General features: G+C 42.5%; 2 protein-coding genes across 4 annotated transcripts in view; one reads left to right on the top strand and one right to left on the bottom strand.

Moving 5' to 3' along the window:
• The window catches only part of LOC112219719 (adenomatous polyposis coli protein), an 80,222-nt gene extending 70,319 nt beyond the window's left edge, over positions 1–9,903 (bottom strand). The window contains exon 1 of the mRNA XM_024381246.2: positions 9,668–9,903. The gene's annotated coding sequence lies outside the window, so the exon portion shown is untranslated. The remainder of the gene's footprint in view (positions 1–9,667) is intronic.
• Positions 9,904–14,643: 4,740 nt separating this feature from the next.
• LOC112219718 (band 4.1-like protein 4) overlaps positions 14,644–25,692 on the top strand; it is a 91,755-nt gene continuing 80,706 nt past the window's right edge. For all 3 annotated transcript variants that reach the window (XM_024381244.2, XM_024381245.2, XM_024381243.2), the window contains exons 1-2: positions 14,644–15,049; positions 15,229–15,500. In XM_024381244.2, coding sequence (XP_024237012.2) covers positions 15,402–15,500 — 99 coding nt within the window. In that variant the 5' untranslated portion in view covers positions 14,644–15,049; positions 15,229–15,401. The remainder of the gene's footprint in view (positions 15,050–15,228; positions 15,501–25,692) is intronic.

The following is a 25,692-nucleotide window of genomic DNA, read 5'->3' as shown; positions in this document are numbered from 1 at the left end:
GGGGTCACAGGACTTAGAATGCAGCAATCATGTTCTTTCTCAAATGGCACAGATAATTCGAGGCAGTCTATTTCAGATGCCTCCCAAAATCAACATCCCCCATTCAAAAGGCCTTGGAAAAGTTCACCGACCATGTACTGGTTATTCCGAGTTTCTGTGTGGCCTTTGATTAGTTTAAACTAGCCTACACCAAACATTCACCCCTTTTCTATTTATTTCAGTGTGAAGTCTATGGAAGTGATTAAGAAAAAATGTTGCGTTCCACTTACTGCGTTGGCAACCCAAGGGTTCGATACTGTGACCAAAACAGTCACATTTGCGACCATTCGACTCGCATTTGGCAGTGGGATTTTGTAATAATGCTATTTTTAATCTAGGCATTATAATCTATAAAAAGATGATTAGCAAAACTGTTCTTTATGTTGATTATCACACGCGCACAAAGCCTATAGATCAGGGGTACTCATGTACTTTTCTGAAGGTACAGTCACAAAAATGTCCTAGGTGGCAAAGGTCCGGATGGATATAGTAATTTATTGGCTTAGTAACAAACCCCCACCTCACAACTCATGCAACCCCAAACGGTTCACACACTTCTTGTTGGCAGAGAAAATTGCAGTTTTAAAGTTAATTTCCTGCAATTCCACAAATGTTTGGATTTGTGGATTAAAATGATACCGGGGGTTGAAGCCCGACCAAGTTCCCTCCGCATAAAAAGTTTAGCATTTCATTTTTTGTTGTCAGGACCCGCAGTTCCTATTGACCCCATTCAGGGTCTGGATCTGGTCCGCGGTCTGCCAGTTGAGTAGGGGGGGGCAACAGATAATCTGTCAGGCAGAGAAAGCGTGCAGCTCTCAAACAGCTGGATGTTGTGTGGAGCAGCTTACCGGAGACCAAATCACCGGTAGGAGTAGGAAAGATGTTCCAAATTATGACGTCTACCAGTAAATGCTAAGGCAAGAATAGGTATGCAAACCAGGTATCTAAAAAGTTCCAAGTCTTGGTTGAATATTTGGAATGCGCATTTCAGTTATGGTTCTAGAAAAGTCATTGAAGTCATGGTAGCCGATTTATAAATTCTACTGCTCTAATATAAATATTCTGCCATTTCATTTCTGATCTGCTTGAGAGATGTGGGTGCTTTAGTTTGTTTCTCGCAGTTGAAATGTTGTTGCCGTAAGACCCATGTGAGGTTATATTATGAGCAAAACAATATTGAAATGTTGCCTTCAACTTGGTTTTCAATACAAAGCGTTGCATAAGAAAGGATGCCCGTCCTTTGGTCGCTTTCTTTAATGTTACAATAACATCTTAAAATGATGAGACTGACTTGCTACCACAGACAGGACTTCATGAGTGTGTTTGTGTATGGAGCATGCTGTCTATTTAGTCAGGCAACGCACACATTGACATTTTCGAATGTAAAAATGTGAATGCCATTAGGTAGGCCTATTAAAAAGAGCATTATTCTTAAAGTGTTGTTGCAGATTTTTTTTTGCATACATTTTGGGGGAGTTCTCTTCTCGTTAGGCTATTACAACAATACAATATAAAACATTGGTCCTCAAATTACAATTGAGGGCTTGAAAAACTATTTGAAAGTCCTTGAATTTGACTCAACAATGTCTGTATTAACCCTGTATAGGCTACTTGTTCATCCTGCAAATGAAAGAAAAACTCCTGTTATTGAAGTTATGCACGTATCATTTGCTTTCCTGTCAGGCCAGTATTTTTGTTTTTCTCCCCTCCATTCGGGCCAGTAGCTTTCAGTTGGCACTGGCCCGGTGTGTCACTGGTGAATGTACCTGAACGTCAAGCCCTGTGGGCTTGTATGTCTACAATTTTGTGTAGCCATTAGCAATGTTAATGATAGTTAGGCTGTCTTCAAGTAGACGGAAAGGAAATTAAAAAGGTAACGACAAAGTAGCTTATGGCTACCTTGCAGAATAATGATTATTTGCATCAATCCAGTGGCCATTTGTTTAGAAAAATCCATCACGTGCACTACAGAAACACTGCTAAGCAAACAGCAGTGCTAGGTGGCTGCACTACAGAAACACTGCTAAGCAAACAGCAGTGCTAGGTGGCTGCACTACAGAAACACTGCTAAGCAAACAGCAGTGCTAGGTGGCTGCACTACAGAAACACTGCTAAGCAAACAGCAGTGCTAGGTGGCTGCACTACAGAAACACTGCTAAGCAAACAGCAGTGCTAGGTGGCTGCACTACAGAAACACTGCTAAGCAAACAGCAGTGCTAGGTGGCTGCACTACAGAAACACTGCTAAGCAAACAGCAGTGCTAGGTGGCTGCACTACAGAAACACTGCTAAGCAAACAGCAGTGCTAGGTGGCTGCACTACAGAAACACTGCTAAGCAAACAGCAGTGCTAGGTGGCTGCACTACAGAAACACTGCTAAGCAAACAGCAGTGCTAGGTGGCTGCACTACAGAAACACTGCTAAGCAAACAGCAGTGCTAGGTGGCTGCACTACAGGAACACTGCTAGCCAAACAGCAGTGTTAGGTGGCTGTACTACAGAAACACTGCTAACCAAACAGCAGTGCTAGGTGGCTATACTACAGAAACACTGCTAAGCAAACAGCAGTGCTAGGTGGCTGCACTACAGAAACACTGCTAAGCAAACAGCAGTGCTAGGTGGCTGCACTACAGAAACACTGCTAACCAAACAGCAGTGCTAGGTGGCTGCACTACAGAAACACTGCTAACCAAACAGCAGTGCTAGGTGGCTGTACTACAGAAACACTGCTAACCAAACTGGCTGGCTGGTGTGCATCTGAATTAAACAGTTTATTTTCTTTGCTGTTACAGTAAATCTATCCAAATTAGGTTTGGGCAGTATACAAAGGATTTAGAAGTAGTTTTTTGACTTCCGGCGCCGACAGAGATGGCCGCCTCGCTTCGCGTTCCTAGGAAACTATGCAGTTTTTTGTTTTTTTACGTGTTATTTCTTACACTAGTACCCCAGGTCATCTTAGGTTTCTTTACATACAGCCGACAAGAACTACTGAATATAAGATCAGCGTCAACTCACCATCAGTACGACCAAGAATATGTTTTTCGCGATGCGGATCCTGAGTTCTGCCTTACAACCAGTGTAACCGAGTGGATCACATGCAGCGACCAAAAAAAAAAAAACGACTCAGAAAAAGAGGGAAACGAAGCGGTCTTCTGGTCAGACTCCGGAGACGGGCACATCGTACACCACTCCCCAGCATTCTTCTTGCCAATGTCCAGTCTCTTGACAACAAGGTTGATGAAATCCGAGCAAGGGTAGCATTCCAGAGGGACATCAGAGACTGTAACGTTCTCTGCTTCACGGAAACATGGCTCACTGGAGAGACGCAATCCGAAGCGGTGCAGCCAGCGGGTTTCTCCACGCATCGCGCCGACAGAAACAAACATCTCTCTGGTAAGAAGACGGGCGGGGGCGTATGCCTTATGGCCAACGTGACATGGTGTGATGAAGGAAACATACAGGAACTCAAATCCTTCTGTTCACCTGATTTAGAATTCCTCACAATCAAATGTAGACCGCATTATCTACCAAGAGAATTCTCTTCGATTATAATCACAGCCGTATATATCCCCCCCCAAGCAGACACATCGATGGCTCTGAACGAACTTTATTTAACTCTCTGCAAACTGGAAACGATTTATCCGGAGGCTGCATTCATTGTAGCTGGGGATTTTAACAAGGCTAATCTGAAAACAAGACTCCCTAAATTTTATCAGCATATTGATTGCGCAACCAGGGGTGGAAAGACCCTGGATCATTGTTACTCTAACTTCCGCGACGCATATAAGGCCCTGCCCCGCCCCCTTTCGGAAAAGCTGACCACGACTCCATTTTGTTGATCCCTGCCTACAGACAGAAACTAAAACAAGAAGCTCCCACGCTGAGGTCTGTCCAACGCTGGTCCGACCAAGCTGACTCCACACTCCAAGACTGCTTCCATCACGTGGACTGGGAGATGTTTCGTATTGCGTCAGACAACAACATTGACGAATACGCTGATACGGTGTGCGAGTTCATTAGAACGTGCGTTGAAGATGTCGTTCCCATAGCAACGATTAAAACATTCCCTAACCAGAAACCGTGGATTGATGGCAGCATTCGTGTGAAACTGAAGGCACGAACCACTGCTTTTAATCAGGGCAAGGTGTCTGGTAACATGACTGAATACAAACAGTGCAGCTATTCCCTCCGCAAGGCTATCAAACAAGCTAAGCGCCAGTACAGAGACAAAGTAGAATCTCAATTCAACGGCTCAGACACAAGAGGTATGTGGCAGGGTCTACAATCAATCACGGACTACAGGAAGAAACCCAGCCCAGTCACGGACCAGGATGTCTTGCTCCCAGGCAGACTAAATAACTTTTTTGCCCGCTTTGAGGACAATACAGTGCCACTGACACGGCCTGCAACGGAATCATGCGGTCTCTCCTTCACTGCAGCCGAAGTGAGTAAGACATTTAAACGTGTTAACCCTCGCAAGGCTGCAGGCCCAGACGGCATCCCCAGCCGCGCCCTCAGAGCATGCGCAGACCAGCTGGCCGGTGTGTTTACGGACATATTCAACCAATCCCTATACCAGTCTGCTGTTCCCACATGCTTCAAGAGGGCCACCATTGTTCCTGTTCCCAAGAAAGCTAAGGTAACTGAGCTAAACGACTACCGCCCCGTAGCACTCACATCCGTCATCATGAAGTGCTTTGAGAGACTAGTCAAGGACCATATCACCTCCACCCTACCTGACACCCTTGACCCACTCCAATTTGCTTACCGCCCAAATAGGTCCACAGACGATGCAATCTCAACCACACTGCACACTGCCCTAACCCATCTGGACAAGAGGAATACCTATGTGAGAATGCTGTTCATCGACTACAGCTCGGCATTCAACACCATAGTACCCTCCAAGCTCGTCATCAAGCTCGAGACCCTGGGTCTCGACCCCGCCCTGTGCAACTGGGTACTGGACTTCCTGACGGGCCGCCCCAGGTGGTGAGGGTAGGCAACAACATCTCCTCCCCGCTGATCCTCAACACTGGGGCCCCACAAGGGTGCGTTCTGAGCCCCCTCCTGTACTCCCTGTTCACCCACGACTGCGTGGCCATGCACGCCTCCAACTCAATCATCAAGTTTGCGGACGACACAACAGTGGTAGGCTTGATTACCAACAACGACGAGACGGCCTACAGGGAGGAGGTGAGGGCCCTCGGAGTGTGGTGTCAGGAAAATAACCTCACACTCAACGTCAACAAAACTAAGGAGATGATTGTGGACTTCAGGAAACAGCAGAGGGAACACCCCCATCCACATCGATGGAACAGTAGTGGAGAGGGTAGCAAGTTTTAAGTTCCTCGGCATACACATCACAGACAAACTGAATTGGTCCACTCACACAGACAGCATCGTGAGGAAGGCGCAGCAGCGCCTCTTCAACCTCAGGAGGCTGAAGAAATTCGGCTTGTCACCAAAAGCACTCACAAACTTCTACAGATGCACAATCGAGAGCATCCTGGCGGGCTGTATCACCGCCTGGTATGGCAACTGCACCGCCCTCAACCGTAAGGCTCTCCAGAGGGTAGTGAGGTCTGCACAACGCATCACCGGGGGCAAACTACCTGCCCTCCAGGACACCTACACCACCCGATGCTACAGGAAGGCCATAAAGATCATCAAGGACATCAACCACCCGAGCCACTGCCTGTTCACCCCGCTGTCATCCAGAAGGCGAGGTCAGTACAGGTGCATCAAAGCTGGGACCGAGAGACTGAAAAACAGCTTCTATCTCAAGGCCATCAGACTGTTAAACAGCCACCACTAACATTGAGTGGCTACTGCCAACACACTGTCAATGACACTGACTCTACTCCAGCCACTTTAATCACGGGAATTGATGGGAAATTATGTAAATATATCACTAGCCACTTTAAACAATGCTACCTTATATAATGTTACTTACCCTACATTGTTCATCTCATATGCATACGTTGATACTGTACTCTATATCATCGACTGCATCCTTATGTAATACATGTATCACTAGCCACTTTAACTATGCCACTTGGTTTACATACTTATCTCATATGTATATACTGTACTCGATATCATCTACTGTATCTTGCCTATGCTGCTCTGTACCATCACTCATTCATATATCCTTATGTACATATTCTTTATCCCCTTACACTGTGTATAAGACAGTAGTTTTTTTTTGGAATTGTTAGTTAGATTACTTGCTCGTTATTACTGCATTGTCGGAACTAGAAGCACAAGCATTTCGCTACACTCGCATTAACATCTGCTAACCATGTGTATGTGACAAATAAAATTTGATTTGATTTTGATTTGAGCCACAGGATAGTTTTCCCATTACCATTGAAACTACAGTATTTCTGAAATTTTGTAGCTATTTAAGTAAATACCTGCAGTCAACTTGTGCAATATGTTAGGGAGATAAAGCAGATTGCATTCTTCATTTCAACTGTCACATTATGAAGCTTAAGTAGTTCCCCTGAACAGTTGAGCCAGTCGCGTGTTTGTAAATAGCACAACGAGAGAAAGCAGGTCCAGCTGTGTATTGACTGGGGACTCGGTTTATATTGAAAGTCAGTGTTTTTTTGCTTCAATAGAGTGACCAGCGACATGCAACTATAGTTATCCTTCACAGAAAATACATTTGAGTATCACATTTGGCCAAAAATAGCTTCAGTTATATCAGATAACAGAAGCTCAACACTATTTGGCTAGCAGCCAGAGTAAATTAACTTACAATGAAAACGGTATTTTTTGCTAAAGTGATGCATGGCCATCATATTTCTAATGTTTAGGCCTATCATAGAAAGAACGTAGCCAGCTACATTTGCTAATGTTTGGCTTAAAGTTTCTAGCATTTTACTGGAGAAAAATAGGCTGGCTACACTGAGAAAAGTACATTGAAAAGTAGCTACACATCAGTCAGAGCGCTGTCTGCTGATAGAACGCCCATTCGTGAATTCTCATCTGAGTTTAGAAGCGCAACTGAAGCACAAAATTTGGTTGAAGCCAAGCAGAAATTACAACAAGCAGCATTTTATATCTGCATTTACAAAAGCTATTTGTGTTCTTTCCTACCCCCAGAACTATGTTAACCCGGTTTAACACTGCTATCTAAGTAAGTGGCTAACTGAATAAGGTGACAGGGCATCATATTGTGTTCAATTTCTAACATGTTTGTGAAGTCAAAGCCCTTTGGCTGAGTTATTTGTACAGCTGCCACTGACTTTATTTCCTTGTGGGGTTTTTTTGGGGGGGGGGGTTCGCCTCTGGCTCATATGATCCTCCCCCATCTTCTCTGAGAAAAGCAGGCAGGCCCGTTGCCCTAGTGACTTCAGACTCAGCGTGTAGACATGCTGCTGGAGAGCCAGTAATGCTCTTCCTTCAGACAATGTCAAAGCTTCATTTGCACACAATGCCTCTCGTTCATATCCGCTTTTGAAATGTCCAAACTCAACAAAAATGACGACATTCGGTAGCTCCTACCTACACTGAACAAAAATATAAATTCAACATGCAACAACTTTAAAGATGCAGTTGATAAGGAAATAAGTGAATTTAAATATATCCCTAATCTATTGATTTCACAACCTACGTAAAAATAAACGTGTTGGTGGATATTGTCTGGAACTGGTACACGCTGTCGTAAACGATTCATCCAGAGCATCCCATGAATGGCACGACAATAGGCCTCAGGATTGTCACGGTATCTCTGTGCATTAAAATTGCCATCGATAAAATGCAATTGTGTTCATTATCTGATGCTTATGCCTGATCATACCATAACCCCACCATGGGGTACTCTGTTCCCAACATTGACATCAGTAAACCGCTTGCCCACACATTACAAGTGGTCTGCGGTTGTGAGGCCGGTTGGACATACTGCCAAATTCTCTAAATTACGTTGGAGGTGGCTCATGGTAGAGAAATTAACATTGCATTTTTTGACAACAACTCTGGTGGACATTCCTGCAGTGAGCATACCAATTGCACGCTCCCTCAACTTGAGACATCTGTGGCATTGCACATTTTAGAGTTGCATGTAAAATGATCAAGCTGTTTAATCAGTTTCTTGATCTTGGCAAAGGATCAAATCTAACAGGGTTGCAAACAAATTTCTGCTCAAAATTTGAGCGAAATAAGCTTTTTGTGCATATGGAACATTTCTAGAATATTTTATTTCAACTCATGAAACATGGGACTAACACTTTACATGTTGTTTATATTTTAATTCAGTGTATACATGTATAACTTTATGAGCTGGATTGCCTGTTTCTGCAATTCATTTATTTTCGCCATGGAAATTTGCTCTGACTTATGCTAATGTCTGGGGGGCGGGGGCCTTGTGTACTAAACCAGTCATACAGTAAATCCTGGGGTGCGAGGAGGACAGTATGACAATGTGAAAATCTGAATACCGCCCAACCCTAATCACTGTAAGAACACAATGGCATGCCAATTTAAAAGAATGCTAGTCATTATTAGCCTGGTTTAGTATGAAATGCAGGCACATTATGGGACAGGTTAACATATATTATTATGTTTAAGTATATACAAAAATTGGTGCCACCAACTGAAACGTGTCAAAAGTTAGTGTAGAACCTTGGACACACTTGAATCAAAATGCAACACTTCAAAATGTAGCTAGCGGTCTTCTACAAATTGTCCTCTAACCAGTGACATACACATTATTGCTAGATTCCGTGTGGTTTTTGAGCGGTGTTCATTTTTAAAACAGGACGTGCAACCGTTTTTGTGACCACTGTATGAAAATGCATCTGGTTTTTCTGCAGGTTGCCCTCTAACTAGTGATGTAAAAATCTCTCCAGTTTCCATGTGGTTTTTAAATAGTGGTAATTTCATAACGGTTATCTGTGCGGTTTTCCTTCTGCTGCACAAACATGTACAAATATCAATAGGTAGTGTTTACCCAGCTTTAAATTCAATATTGATGCAATTCACATGTGACAAACACTTGCACAATATGGCCGAGCCGCAGCCTGAATGGCAAACACTCCCAGCTGATCACCTAAACGGGTTTCCCTGCCTACTGGATACAAAGTAGAAAGCCAGACAAGGTTTGTGGAACGTAAAGTAAGCGTGGCAAATTGCAACATAACATTGTAGCAAGTTCTTCGAAAAAAGGCAAACTTTGTAACAGACTCGTGACACTCAATTGGAAACGTTCAAATAATGTACTGCACTGAACGCTGCTCGGTTATTTAAACAATCAATTTAATGCGCTTCAAAGTGTGGGCAGCTTGCCAAAAGAAAAGTGCAGTCTTCTTTGCTGCGTTCCTGACAACTAGCAGTAGCCTGGGCTAAATGTAGGCTACTGTACATCAGAAGCTAGCACGCAAACTAAACTGAGAACTTTTATGCCAGCTCCTTTTCATAGCCATGCTCAAAATAGTTTAAACGAGTTCGAGTCCTACTCGGTTGAAAAGGCGTACCGGAGGTACTTGTTGCGTTGCCAGATTAATGTGCAGTTTTGTTCCAGTCAAAACAGGCTGCCTCCTAGCTAATGAGTAATGTTAGCAGCTTGTTCGCCAACTAATGAACTAAAATAGCGAGCTAACATTTAGCTTAGGTAAATGGTCTTACCTGTATCAACATTCGCTCCTCTCTGCACCAATACGTTTATAGAGACGCGCTCCAGGGTGAAAAGTCCCCTATCGAAACCGCGAAACTAACTTTAAACGAGGGTCCATTATAAACGTTGCTACACACTCTTCAGACTCTTAAGTAAACTTTCTTTTGTGTCTTCCTCCGCTTCTTTTTTTCGTCGTACGCTTGCTCCCTTCGTTATGCCATGTTGTCTGTACTGTCAGCATGCGCGCATGCTTGATGACGCGCAAAGGGTACCCGCCCTCGGGCCGTGAGAAAGAAAACAACATCTGAGATTGACTTTGTTTACATATAAAGTGTTTACATTTTTCTTGTCGATCTGATATCTGTGTGGTCAGAAAAAAGGGGAAGCCTAGGCCTACCAGTCTACTTGATTTAAATATGGCACTAGGCCCACAGACCCACTTTCAGCGAAAGTCATTGAAAGCATGTAGGTCTGCCTAACACATTTTACTGGCAAGTGACAACAATGACCTTTTATTCAATTGTGTATTCTGCATGTCAAGGACTTCTGTGTTGTTATAGTATGCAAAAGAAAAACTTATTGGCAATAAGCCCAGTGAATAGAACAACTTAATGACAATGAAGAAATAGCCTACTCTTACATATTTCTTGACATTGTGCAAAACTGCAATCAACAACTTTTGCTTGCTAACTCTCTTTATTACGCAGGCATTGGCAAAGACCAACCACCAGAGGTCAGGATAAATCAAGGTAGCACTTGCTCAAATTTTTTTTTGTAGTTTAGGCCTATGGCAATGCTACTAAAAAACTCAAAATAAAGTTGCAATATTATCTCACTGCAATTTACTGTAGCCTACAGTGGTGGCTTGGCATTTTGCATTATATATAGCCTGCCAATGGCCACACACAGAGAGAGAGAGAGGGAGAGAGAGAGACACCGGAGGGGATGGCTGCTGTTTTACGGGCTCCTAACCAATTGTGATATTTTTTGTGTTTTTCACATTGTTTGTAACTTATTTTGTACATCATTTTGATGCTACTGTCTCTCCTGGGGCGGCAGGGTAGCCTAGCCATCTTAAATTAAGATGAATTATTTTTGCCATATCTAATTAACACGTTACACAAATTGGGGTAGCCTATTGGTTAGAGCGTTGGACTAGTAACCGAAAGGTTGCAAGTTCGAATCCCCGAGCTGACAAGGTACAAATCTGTCGTTCTGCCCCTGAACAGGCAGTTAACCCACTGTTCCTAGGCTGTCATTGAAAATAAGAATTTGTTCTTAACTGACTTGCCTAGTAAAATAAAGGTAAAAAATAAAAAATAAATTATGAACGAAAAGAGCTTCTGGATATCAGAACAGCGATTACTCACCTCAGAGAAGAAGTCTTCTGCGAAGGATATAATGTTTGCATGAAGAAAATAAGTAAATACAGGGGGCGAAAATCAGGGTGCTTGTGAGATTTTGTCGGCGACTGGGTAACCTGCCTCTACCATCTGTTCTATTGGCCAATGTGTAATCACTGGAGAATAAACCGAATGAGTTCCGTTTGAGACTATCCTGCCAACCGGACATTAAGAACTGTAATATCTTGTGTTTCACCAAGTTGTGTCTGAATGACGCCGCGGATCATATACAGTTGGCTGGGTTTTCTGTGCATCAGCAGGACAGAACAGCTATGTCCGGTAAGATGAAAGGTCATTGTCCTGCTGGAAGGGGAACCTTCGTCCCAGTCTCAAATCTTTGGAAGAATTACACAGGTTTCCCTCAAGTACAGTGGCTTGCGAAAGTATTCACCCCTCTTGGAATTCTTCCTATTTTGTTGCCTTACAACCTGGAATTAAAATAGATTTTGGGGGGATGGTATCATTTGATTTACACAACATGCCTACCACTTTGAAGATGCAAAATATGTTTTATTATGAAACAAACAAGAAATAAGACAAAAAAAACTGAAAACTTGAGCGTGCATAACTATTAATCTCTTGCAGTATGTCTCTATAAGCTTGGCAAATCTAGCCACTGGGATATTTGCCCATTCTTCAATGCAAAACTGCTCCAGCTCCTTCATGTTGGATGGGTTCTGCTGGTGTACAGCAGTCTTTAAGTCATACCACAGATTCTCAATTGGATTGAGGTCTGGGCTTTGACTAGGACATTCCAAGACATTTACATTTTTCCCCTTAAATCACTCAAGTGTTGCTTTAGCAGTATGCTTAGGGTCATTGTCCTGCTGGAAGGTGAACCACTGTCCCAGGCTCAAATCTCTGGAAGACTGAAACAGGTTTCCCTCAATCATTTCCCTGTATTTAGCGCCATCCTTCAATTCTGACCAGTTTCCCAGTCACTGTCGAGGAAGAATATCCCCACAGCATGATGCTGCCACCATCATGCTTCACTGTGGGGATGGTATTCTCTGGGTGATGAGAGGTGTTGGGTTTGCACCAGACATAGTGTTTTCCTTGATGGCTAAAAAGCTAAATTTTAGTATCATCAGACCAGAGTACCTTCTTTCATATGTTTGAAAAGTCTCCCAAGTGACTTTTGGCGAACACCAAACGTGTTTGATTATTTTTGTCTGGCCTCTCTTCTGTAAAGCCCAGCTCTGTGGAGTGTACTGCTTAAAGTGGTCCTATGGATAGATACTCCAATCTCCACTGTGGAGCTTTGCAGCTCCTTCAGGGTTCTTTGGTCTCTTTGTTGCCTCTGAGTAATGCCCTCATTGCCTGGTCAGTGAGCTTTGGTCGGTGGCCCTCTTGGCAGGTTTGTTGTGGTGCCATATTCTTTCCATTTAAAAAAAATGGATTTAATGGTGCTCCGTGGGATGTTAAAAGTTTCAGATATGTTTTTATAACCCAACCCTGATCTGTACTTCTCCACAACTTTGTCCCTGACCTGTTTGGAGAGCTCCTTGGTCTTCATGGTGCCCCTTGCTTGGTGGTGCCCCTTGCTTGGTGGTGCCCCTTGCTTAGTGGTGTTGCAGACTCTGGGGCCTTTCAGAACATGTGTGTATATATACTGAGATCATGTGACAGATCATGTGACACTTAAATAAAGTCCACCTGTGTTCAATCTAACTAATTAGGTGACTTCTGAAGGTAATTGGCTTCAAGGAGGCTTCAAGTTGTGTTTTTAATTTCCCTTAACCAATTTGGACTATTTTGTGTATGTCCATTACATAAATTCCAAATAAAAATCTATTTAAATTACAGGTTGTAAATGCAACAAAATAGGAAAAATGCCAAGGGGGATGAATACTTTTGCAAAGGCACTGTATGTCTATTTGTGAATAACAGCTGGTGCGCAATGTCTAATACTAAGTTAGTCTTGAGGTATTGCTCGCCTGAGGTAGAGTACCTCATGATAAACTCTAGACCATACCAAGACTTTTCATCTATATTTTTTGTTGCCGTCTATTTACCACCACAGACCGACGCTGGCACTAAGACTGCACTCAACGAGTTGTATAAGGCCTTAAGCAAACAAGAAAATGCTCATCCATAAGCGGCGCTCCTAGTGGCCCGGAGACTTTAATGCACTGAAGCATGCATGAGAGCACCAGCTGTTCCAGACGACTGTGTGATCACGCTCTCCGTAGCCTATGTGAGCAAGACTTTTTTGATTGGTCGACAATCTCAAGGCCTGGGGCCAGTCAGGTTACCAGGACGTGTACTCAGAGCATGCGCACACCAACTGGCAAGTCACTTCACTGACATTTTCAACCTCTCCCTGACTGAGTCTGTGTACCTACATGTTTCAAGCAGACCACCATAGTCCCTGTAACCAAGAAATGAAGGTAACCTGCCTAAATTACTACTGGCCCGTAGCACTCACTTTGGTAGCCATGAAGTGCTTTGAAAGGCTGGTCATGGCTCACATCAACACCATTATCCCGGAAACCCTAGACCCCCTCCAATTCGCTTACCGCCCCAACAGATCCACAGATGAATGCAATCTAAATCGCATTCCACATTGCCCTTTCCCATCAGGACAAAAGGAACACCTATGTGAGAATGCTGTTAATTGACTACAGCTCAGCATTCAACACAAATGGTAACCACAAAGCTCATCACTAAGCTAAGGACCCTGGGACAAAACACCTTCTTCTGCAACTGGATCCTCAACACAGGGGTGTGTGTTTAGTCCCCTCCTGCACTCCATGTTCACCCACAACTCCAACACCATAATTAAGTTTCCTTAACTTACACACAACAGTGGTAGGCCTGATGACCGACAACGATGAAACAGCCTATAGGGAGGAGGTCAGAGACCTGGCAGAGTGGTGCCAGGACAACAACCTCCCTCAACGTGAATGAGACAAAAGAGATAATCGTGGACTACAGGAAAAGGAGGGCCGAACACGCCCCCATTCACATCAACGGGGCTGTAGTGGAGCGGGTTGAGAGTTTCAAGTTCCTTGGTGTCCACATCACCAACAAACTATCATGGTCCAAACACACCAAGAAAGTTGTGAAGAGGGCATAACAACACCTTTTCCCCCTCAGGAGACTGAAAAGATTTGCCATGGGTCCCCAGATCCTCAAAGTTCCTGCCATCCAGGACCTATATACTAGGCGGTGTCAGAGAAAGGCCCTGCACATTGACTCTGTACGGGTAACCCCTGAAAATAACCTCATTATTGTTATTTTATTGTGTTGCTTAATTAATTTATTTTACTTTAGTTTCTTTCGTATTCATTTTCTTAACTCTATTTTCTTACAGCTGCATTGTTGGTTAAGGGCTTGTAAATAAGCATTTCACGGTAAGGTCTAAACCTGTTGTATTTGGCGCATGTGACAAATAACATTTGATTTGATATACAGAGACAGAGAGACCAGTTTTCAAATCTCCAACAGGTGGCATGATTGTATAATCTATGAATGTATATTGTCGGTATGGCTTCAATTGGTGGAAAGTCCAGAAGGGCGGAGTCATTTTGTGTCGGGAAGCTTTGTCGTGAGAGATGGGCACCGCTCCTTAGCAACGGGCTGTCTGCAATGCTGAAGAGCGGCGAGATTTTGCCTCATTTTTCTAAGCCGACGGGACAGGTGCAGGCTAAGCCTCTGTCTTCACTTTTAGTAGGATTGCCAGATATAAGACAAATACAAATTAAAGACTTGGAGATCAAAAAGCGGATCACACTGAAAGGAATTCCTATTTTTCTTGCATATCTATGAATATTGGAGCTGGAGGGCAGTGAAGATCGCATAACTCGTGTTTATTGAACACAATAAAAGGAAGGAACCTTGCGGTCCGGGAGTTAACTATAAACTACGGTTTATAAAGAAGTAGGCTTCACATACTGTACCCAAAGCTCAACATTTAATGGAGGCTGATTTGTTGAAAGAATAAGCTGCAAGCCAAGGTTTCACAATTATTTTGGATAGAGCACAAAGGTGTGTAGCCTATTGGGAACCTTATAAAATTACAATGTATTTTTATTCTAAGCATTTTTACAGTATTGTGACAAGTATATTGCCCTCAAGGCTGCTTTAATCCTTATTTTGAAAGGTTCGTTTCAATGAAATGTATTCTGATAATTCTATAATTTTAATGGTTCTGTCTTTTTTTGCAGATCATAGACAATACAAGGACTGGCTAAGGAGTGTTTTATTGAAGAAAACCACATGATGAATTTGACTTTTATTTAGTACCAGCATTAGTCCATTATTTTATCATTGAATTGACAGAAGTCCGCTAAGTCAGTGCAGTGTTGCTTTACCCCCCCACTCCCGTAAAAAGAAAGACATGAGTTGCTTCTGTGCTCCCCAGGAGGAGTTTTATTGTGAAGTTTTACTGTTGGATGAAACCAAATTGACGTTAACCACTCAACAACAAGGAATAAAGGTAAGAGAAGATCCCTTTCCACGCGCTCCTCTGTCTGTCAGGTTATGCGGTTGACTGGTAGCCATTCTTTAATAAGCGGTCTGTCATTGCGCTGCGTGAGGCTTGTCAAGACTCTGTGCTTCTACTGAAGTATGCAGTTGTTGGATTCTGGTATCTGTGTTTTTGACTCATTTCTAAATGTATCAACAAGTACAATGTGTCGTTTATTAACAGAAAGCCCAAAGCTACAGGTTACCCGACCATGAAGGTGTCTCTTGAGGATACATTTGGCTATTGGTAGCTGACCAGGAGCCCAAAAAGTAGCCCAGGCTTCTACTGTAATTTGCTGTGAACTCTCTGTGAAACAAAATACAGGCCCCAAGGGCTGTTAAGAAATATGGTGAGTATCGTAGCTATGTAAGTGCCTTTGATAGTCTCAATGACTTTATTTCTGGTTGTGAATTAAATCTGAAATTATGCTTTAGGGGATTTCCATCCAAACAAAAGCATGAGAATGACACAGTTGAAATCCTGAAACTTGATGACACCCAACCAGTGCCAGTTTTCTAGTTTAACTTTGTTACAGGTCTGTACAGTATTTGACTTATCAGCCTACTAGGTCAGATTCTCTCAGTGATGCTCATTTGGATATCTTCATAATGTTTTTATTACACATGGTATGTTAAATCTACAAGTCCACCACAACACACAGTCAAAAAAAATGCATCAAGAAAACGCCGTACATTTTTTCTGTCTAAGTGGAAAACAAAGACTTGAATGTATCAATATCATTTGTAAGTATCTTCTCGGCTTCCTTTACCTTGGGGCACAGTGTAAACCAAGACTTCATGATGATAGATACAATACTGCGATGCAACTTCAGTTTCAGGAAAGTCTGTTAGGAGAGCTCACTGTCTGTCATTCTACAGGGGGGTTCTGCTATTCAATGACTTATGATGCTATTGGTATTATGTACCATTTTCTCTTGACTAGCTTCATAAAAATAATTCCAACTCAGGGCAGGTCAGACTGGGAGTGAATATGGGTTTAGTTTATGGGCTGGATAGAGTCTCTGAAGACGAAACTCAGGTTTGTATGTGTGTCAAAGGGCCAGAGGCAGAGAATTATGTCCTGATGACTGCTGGGTCTGAACTGCATCTGGTTGCTTGGCCTCACCTATTATAATGTTCCAAATATAAACCCTTCAGCATATAAACCCTTCACAGTCCATAGCTGTTGGTCTATCTTGATGAGCCCTTTATTTAAATGGGAGAGAGGGCCTAACCGTGGGGCACCTGTTACAGTAGTAGGTGTTTTTTGCTGGTTATTCGTGGAAAGCGACTCCTCAAATTGTGCATTTGGAAATAGAGAGACCCTCTAACTGATTTTTAGTTGCCATGCCACCACACACCACTCAGACCCACTCTCTGCAACCCCCCTTCTCTCTCCTCAAGATGGCCCCACATGATACCCTGGCGCCCTATCCCTCTTGGCTTGGCTTTATTCTCCCTGTCTGTGCTCCACGAGTGACTAGTCCATTGGAGAGATCAGGTTGCTCATCCTCTTTTAATTGTTAATGTGAGAGGCTGTCCAGGTGGGCTCTCTGGAAGCCATGCATGGTGAATAGTGCAGTATCAGCTGTGTATTATGCATTATTGTTGTTGTTTTTATACAGTATGCATGTAATACGTACTTTCTCCTTTATGGCTCTAGGGTAAGTTAGTAAAGCTGCTGTGGTGAGATTTTGAAAGAATGGTTTCTGACTGTACTGATCCAGCAGAGTAGGATTATAATCCTGGTATTGTCAGTGGTTAGATTAAAAACACCAGCTCAACCGCAGTGGAGCTTAACTCTGGTTTGGTTCTATGAATATTATTATATCATTTATTGGGCTCTAGGATTCATCTGATCCCAGCATAAGAATTTGTAACAAAAGTCGAGTTTTGTAGTTGGTTCTCAAACTTTTTTTCGTATTACACAAAAACACGTGTACTAAACATAGTACAGAGGGACTCTGGAAGTGAAGCTGGCACTAATCCTATTCATGTTGCTCTCTGTTACTGTTGAAGTTTAGCTTTACGTTCAGCAGTGTGGCATGACATACACCTGTATTTCCCTGGCCCCTGACACTACTGTGACTGAAAACCACATGAGTGAGAGACCAAAGACAATTGAAAGGGTTTGAGTTCAAAGGCTTTGGTCCCGAAAGAAAGAGATGGAATGTGGGACAGAATAAAGTGTGCGTTTGGGGTGACATTTTTCCAGAGGGACGCTCATGGAGGGAGGCACTTTGTCTGTCAGTCAGTCTTAAAAAAATAAAAAATAAAATAAAAATCCCTTCAGAAAAAAGAGCTGCGAGGGAAATGCTGTTTAGTTGACCTCCATACCAGTGTCCCCAAGGTGTTGCGCAACACCACTCCAGCTGTCACTCTGGCGTGTTGTCACCCGTCTCAAGATCTTCCATCTAGGCTGTTTACTTTATGCTGCTCAGCTGTAAATAACAAAAAAAAGACTTGAAAGGGTTCACAATGTGAACAGACGTTCCCTAGCCTACATTCACGGGCCTTCCTGCTGCACCTGCAGTTATATTTTGATATTATTTCACACGTTTGTCAAAGTTTTTCTGCTTGGCTGCTGGGAGCACGTGTCTGAAAAGCAGGGCCTAGGTGGGCAGAGATGCATTAGGCTCCTGTAAGCCCGATCCAGTCTTTGCTACATGCTGTATTAAACAGCACTGAGGCTTACACAAAGGCTTCACTGAGTTTGGCCCGGGGGCTGTGTTAGATTTATCGTGAGGTACAGAACTGCTACCACAACAAAGCAGAGCAGTCCCAAAGACAGCGGCCGCCGACCCTGAAGGCCACGTCTGTTTTCTCTGGCCATGGCTTGAGAGAGATGCTCTGACCTCTTTAGCTTTCTGGATAATAATTCACGAAAACAGGGCAGCTTTTTGGGAACGGTTAGCCGCAGCTGCTTCCTTCCTTGTCGTCATTCAGAATGTCTTTGTTCTCCAACTTCCAATAAATACAATGAACATGGTGTTTTTTGTTGTTGTACAACAGGTCATCCCCCCTAAGGTTGTCACAAAGAATAGGCAGCATTTCATGTCAGTGTACCTATAAAGTTCTTCCTGATTCATGCCAGGAGAGAGGGTTAGGGTACATCAGGGTAACACTGCAGCGGTGTGACATGTTGATTTGCTTGATATGCTTGGCTCAAGGCTAAGTTTTTCCATTGTGAAATTAGAAATACATACAAATTCCTGCATGTGCGGAATGTGTCAATTCCATTGTGTTTTTAGAGCTCGGTGCACATTAGATCACATTAGCCTATTTTAGACGTCAACCGATAACAAATGCCTCAGCTTTATATCCTCAGAAATTACATTGATATGTAAAATCAGTGAATTCCTGAAAGTGAAAGTCAAAAGCTGGTTGCCATGGAAACATATTACTTTCTAATGAACCTGGTGGCTACTAATGGATCCTCTGGGATCTGCTACCGAAGAGTCAATAGAGAGAGAGAGAGAGAATCAAACTAACGCCTGCCTATTCAATCAGTATTGGCTTTCTTTCTTATCTCTCCACTTTAACTCAGCTCAGGCTGTTTTGTGTGGGGATGCAACATTCACATGTCCCTCTTTTGAAACTGAAGAATTCTGCCTCAGACTGTGTGAAATTGGTATTTGTTTTTTCCCTTGATACAATCAGTATGTCTTTAGCTAGGTGAATTCTAAGTGATTTGTTCAAACATTTAGCTCAGTTCTATCACCATACAGTAATTTACTGTAGCATTGGGCAGAAACTGGCAAAAGCTTGTTCCTCTGTTAGCTGACATCCCACAGCAATAAACATGAAATGCTAGGAGGCACCAGAGCCATATATTACACCCAGAATCGTTAAATGCTACATTGATTCTTAAAGAATATAACTTATAAACACCTCATGAACTTAGATAAACTGTCATACCCCCATCAGAACCTAAAATATAACGCTTGTTTGTAAACAACGTAAACGTAAACAAACTCTGTATTGCCTCAATATGTAATTTTGATATCATGGAGGATCAATCCTTGCATCCATAGCTCGGTCTATGAATCTGAGAGTGGTTAAATTTCTCCAGGCCCAACCCTCAGCTCGGTCTATGAATCTGAGAGTGGTTAAATTTCTCCAGGCCCATCCCTCAGCTCGGTCTATGAATCTGAGAGTGGTTAAATTTCTCCAGGCCCATCCCTCAGCTCGGTCTATGAATCTGAGAGTGGTTAAATTTCTCCAGGCCCATCCCTCAGTTCGGTCTATTAATCTGAGAGTGGTTACATTTCTCCAGGCCCATCCCTCAGCTCGGTCTATGAATCTGAGAGTGGTTAAATTTCTCCAGGCCCATCCCTCAGTTCGGTCTATGAATCTGAGAGTGGTTAAATTTCTCCAGGCCCATCCCTCAGCTCGGTCTATGAATCTGAGAGTGGTTAAATTTCTCCAGGCCCATCCCTCAGCTCGGTCTATGAATCTGAGAGTGGTTAAATTTCTCCAGGCCCATCCCTCAGTTCGGTCTATTAATCTGAGAGTGGTTACATTTCTCCAGGCCCATCTCTTACCTTTTTACCAAAACAGAGCTGGGGTGTCCACTTTGTTATGGTTTCAATTAAGGATTCAAACTTGAAGAAATATGACTCTGGGAGGCTAGTGTATGGGAAAACTAATAAAATAGTTTGTGTTGGTACCTTTGCTTTTAATCACCTCGTCCCTCTCTCCCACAAACTCTATATCCCCCCTTTCTTTCTCTCTCTCCCGTTGGAGACAAGCACAGACGTCCCCCGGGCTTGCCCTCAAAGTAGGGTAGAGCACTAGGGAAACAAACACTTACACCATCTGGATCAAAGGGGGAGTAACAGACGAACACACCACATCTGTGGCCTATGAAAACACACACACACATTTCCATTACACAATGGAAGTATTTTTGAGGTGGGTGTAGTGTAATGTTTGTTACGAGGCAAAATCATTCTTAGGAGAGAACATCGTCCACATTCACAACAGTATTGTAATATTAGTATACAGTAGATTAGCCTTAAGGAGCCTGTCTTGCCACATACAGGACCTACCTGTTAGACAGAGCAGCCAGGGCCAGGTAGCAGCTCATTGTGTAATTAGGACTGAGTAGTGATCCACCTATTACCACCTAAGGCTGGTAAAAAACACACACAGGCTCAGCTGTGAATTATTTACTAACACAGTACTGCTAATGGGGCAGGGAACAGTAATGGTCTCATTTGGAATGCTCCGATTTTCAACTCTGGGACTGGCATGTAAGTGTAGATCCAGTAAATGGAATCGGTCTGTTTATTGATTTAGTAGGATACTCTCACTGTTGCCCTCTCAGATTTAAGTCAACCCTTTGTAGGCAATAGGCCTGATGTGTCATGTTCTGACCTTAGTTCCTTTGTTTTGTCTTTGTTTTAGTATGGTCAGGGCGTGAGTTGGGGTGGGCAGTCTGTTTTTCTATGTTGTATTTTGCGTTGGGCCTGCTATGGTTCTCAGAGGCAGGTGTCATTAGTTGTCTCTGATTGAGAATCATACTTAGGTAGCCTTTTCCCACCTGTGTTTGGTGGGTGATTGTTTTCTGTGTCTGTGTGTTCCACACGGAACTGTTTCGGTTTTAGTTTCTGTCTTTCAATTTGTTATTTTGTATTTTCGTGTTCAGTGATTTTGTTCATTTTAACATGACGAACACGTACCACGCTGCATATTGGTCCGATCTCTCATCCCGGACGAATCCCGTTACATGATGAAAAACCATGCTTACATGATCAGTCTATCCAAAAATCTGTTTACTAATGTTAAGTGATTTGGAGTGTAAACCAACATTGAAAAAAAAACTACTTTGAGGTTCACAGTGTGCGGCTGTGATACTGTGAGTCAGCAGCACATCACTCATCAAATAGATATGATAACTTATTAGACACTAGCAGTGTCCACTTACTTCTGCTGGTTGAAAGTGATAATGAACGATAGTAGACTCTCGGCCCTGGAGGAAAATAGCGTGCTTGCACGCACACAAACACCTTCGCTTGCGTCTTCAGTTTAATTATCACCAGCTCTGACATATCCTTTGAAAGGAGCTATACAAAATGAAACTAGTTGCCCGTTGCTAGACTTGCTTGTCACAATCACGCACTATTTCCTTTTCACTACAACAGGAGAATTAACAGCACGCTGTGTGTGATTACAATTTCTGTTATGTGTCGTACCCCAGAAAGAATAGCTGACGCTAATGGGGATCCTAATAAAAATCTAATCATAAATGATCACTTTTAATATTAGCAGATGCCTGCAGATAGTCTGATCTGATCGCTTACCCTGATACGTTTTGAGCCTATCAGAGATTTGTTCAACAGATAGACAGGGCAGGGGGAGGGGAGCTGTAGTAGGGAGAACCAGTGGCACTGAGGTGCGAGTAGGGTTGCAAAGCTACTTATCATTTACTAAAGCTACCATCGACTTCAGCATTTTCGGTAATTAACAGAAAATCTATGGCAATCTATCGTAACTTTAGTAATTTATACTTGCATAACTTGAAACAAATGTGTTGGTATATAGTATTCATTTGTTATATATGTGTCTGTATTGTCCCTGAGTTTCTAGTAGGTAGACCATATGGTTCAAGAGAAAATGGCCTAATTAATGAAAAAAAGCATCCAATTAACAAAGGCGTTATTTTCAATTACCTCTGCAACTCATCCAACTATTGACTGCCACCAGTTTGACACCAAAACATTGACAACAAATACATAGACATAATAAAAGTATACAAAAATATTTAATGCTGAAACCCTCATATTGAACACTAAGTTGGTCTATATTCAGGATCATGTTTTAAACTTTGTCATTCTATTTTAAAATCTTATTGAATTATTTCATATATTTTACATATAAAGCTCACAGAGAAAATTAGACACCTGTGAGAATCTGAAGTACCCAGAAGGGCCACGAGATGTCTTGTGATAGATTACATAAAATCCTTGAAAGATACCAAAATGCTGGTTTGCAACCCTAGGTGTGAGTGAGCACGTCCTTGCTCAGTCAGCCAGGCAGGAGGGTGTGAGCTATGGAGAGAAAGAGAGGAGAAAGTGGGATTTCAGGGGATGGGAGAACAGTTTAATAATCTCTTCATCTGTCTTTAGTCACCCTGAGCAGCGTAAGATCTTCTCTGACAGGGATTAACTCCGATGATATTGTTGTTATACACATACATTATTTAAACACCTACACATTGCAGGGTTTTCACCAAGGTTTACAATGGAATTCCATGCTGATTTAGCCATAACCTTGGAGTGTTTAATGTGATGTTCGTGAACGGGTCAAATATGACAAGAGAGGAGGACGTTGTTTTCTGCACCACCTGTCCTCATATTAGTCATGGATCAGCAAATACCATTCAAAACACTCCTCACAAACAGTCACACACAAAAGGATCCAATCTGTATGCTATTCCTGACCTAAGAAAGACTTGATCTTTTCCCCCAATGGAGCATGATCTAATAGGTATTTCATAACTAACATGAAAATATGATGCTCTAACCCATCTTTGCTGATGTCATCAACACTGGCCACATGCTGCAAGTGGTTTCTTTCTCCTTTGTCAGAGATGATAAAATACCCTGTATTACAAATGGTTGCTTCCATTTTTCCACCTGATTGAAATGTTCAGAACACGGTATTAAAACAACCAGCGAGCTTTTAACCACACTGCCTGCCTGCCCCTCTCAAGGGATTTACAGATCTACTTTATCTGGCTGTGAGGCCTCATTTTCAAAAAAATGTTTAGTGCTTCAGATCAAAATAATCACTTACATTACATAAGGTCTGAGATGTCGTTGGGCGTGTGTGTTCAGCTCCTATCTGTGCTACTGTACCGTAGAGTGTGCATATGAGACACTGTAATAGCTTCTAAAACATCTCAATGATATGACCCCCTGTCAACTTAACTACTTTACACACACCAATTCCCCAGATCATACAATTGTAATGTCAGTTGTTATCATGCATTGTGCTTTACTATCTTGCCTGCTGATTAGGGTCGTAGTTATCATCATAATCATCATGAAAAGTCCATTAATGCTAATCTTGTCTTTGACCCTTAATCTCCTTGGTGACCACTAGGCAGGACTCAGCATTCAGAACACTACACAATATGACCACAGTACACTTTCCATTCGTTCTCTTCGAGACAGGTTCCTTCTGTTCTGTTGCGATCTATTCAGTGGTGTGAGGACAATTCACTCATGGATGTGTGTGTGTGTGTGTGTCTGTTTCTGTGTGTATACATGTGATCACATACATAAATCACATACATGTATACATGTGTGATCACATACATAAATCACATACATGTATACATGTGTGATCACATACATAAATCACATACATGTATACATGTGATCACATACATAAATCACATACATGTGTGATCACATACATGTATCACATACATAAATCACATACATGTGTGATCACATACATAAGCAGCTGAAATCTCTGCAAGCCGAGGTTACTCCTTATTAAACAGAATATGTGCATGGCTTTTTACCCTGCAGTCAGCATGCAGCTATTTTAGTACTCTCACTTTGGTGTATGTATTTGGCTTGTGCTTTACAAACCTCTGCAGAGCTTGTTTTTGTGTTTTTAGCTAATGTGTATAGCTTTGTGCATTCTGTGTGTTTGAGTCCAAGGCTTTTATGGCCAGTGGGTGTTCCGTTATTATTTAGGCTAGACGGTGTCTCTTTGAGTAACAGTCTGTAACTCTGTGTTGTTGTTTTTGCTTTGCTTTATCTTGGCCAAGTCACAGTTGTAAATGAGAGCGCATTCTCAACTGGCCTACCTGGCTAAATAAAGGTGAAATAAATCATGTCTAGTGCAGGGATGTCAAACATACGGCAGGGGGGGGGTCTAATGAGTAGAAATGATAATGGACCCATATTCATGCAGTTTCCTGACTGTCCAGCTCGCTAATAATCACTGGACAGTCAGGGAGCATCAAACAGCAAACCTTTTTTAAACTATGGATAGTGGACTATTTTCTGAATATTTTGACGGCAATGAAATATAACCCGTTTTCTATGAGGACTTCCAGACCTGAAGAGCAAATGTGGCCCCCGGGGCAAAATAAGTTTGACCTCCTTGGTCTAGTGGGTTTGTTTGTATATACATGACTATGCTGTCCTTCGGCCCTATTCTCTGATCTCTGTTTACCCTTATTTCACCCTTTATATTATTCCTTTTGAATTGGAACCCTCGGGCTCCCATTTCTCAGGCGCGTCCGTGTTCTTGGTCTGGTAGATGAATACCCTACACCAGTGGGTCCCATCTTTCTCTAGACCCAGAAATCAAGATGGTTTAAATGGTGGTTTAAAATTGCGTGTTTAAGCAAATTTGGTAACATCTTTAACCGTCTGGGCCTCACAGAACATACCTAACCTAGAAACGGGTATAATCTGTGGTAGAGGCCCACTGTTATAAACAGCAGGGTAACCATGGCAACGGCGAGGGGTCTGCTCTGGCACCTGATGAATGCAGGCCCGGTGTCAGCGCCAGATCTGACTGCCTACCGAATCTGACTGTCGCGCCCATTTGCGTCACAAACATTTTGGAAGCCGATTTGCAGTCCTTTGCCGTTGTTCTGCTGCCCTAGGCGAGATGTTTATTTGTCCTCCGAAACTAGAATAGTCCCAGTAAGTAAAAATGACTTTGAAAAGATGTATAAAGTTAGGTTCATTTTAGGTTCTGAATGAAATTCAGACTTACTTTGAAAATGTATTTTCCAGTCAATGAAATCAGGTTAATTTTCAGTTGTGCATGAAAGTTGAAAAGACATCTTGAGTCAATTATACTGGACTATACTCTGTGCTGTACAGTTGTACTGAACTATACGGTAATGTGCTGTTCAAACTAGATGTCTATGATTGGCTCAGATTTGGTTGAAATCAAGGCCGGTCCAGACCAAATCTGAACCAATTATCGAGGTCTGTGTTTGGGCCAAATATCAGACCAGACCATACATGACATCTGTCGACGTTGAAATCAAAGCCAGACCGGACCAAATCTGAACAAACTTATACATCTATGTTTGGGCTGCTCCCCTACCCTGCAGCTAAAAATGCTATTGATTGTATTTATTACTACCTCTACTCTGCAGTTCAGTGATTATGGATTGTCAT

This window comes from Oncorhynchus tshawytscha, linkage group LG20, assembly GCF_018296145.1.
Source record: "Oncorhynchus tshawytscha isolate Ot180627B linkage group LG20, Otsh_v2.0, whole genome shotgun sequence".
Classification (NCBI taxonomy): domain Eukaryota; kingdom Metazoa; phylum Chordata; class Actinopteri; order Salmoniformes; family Salmonidae; genus Oncorhynchus; species Oncorhynchus tshawytscha.
The sequence above is the reverse complement of the archived record's forward strand: the minus strand, read 5'-3'. Positions and strand labels throughout refer to the sequence as shown.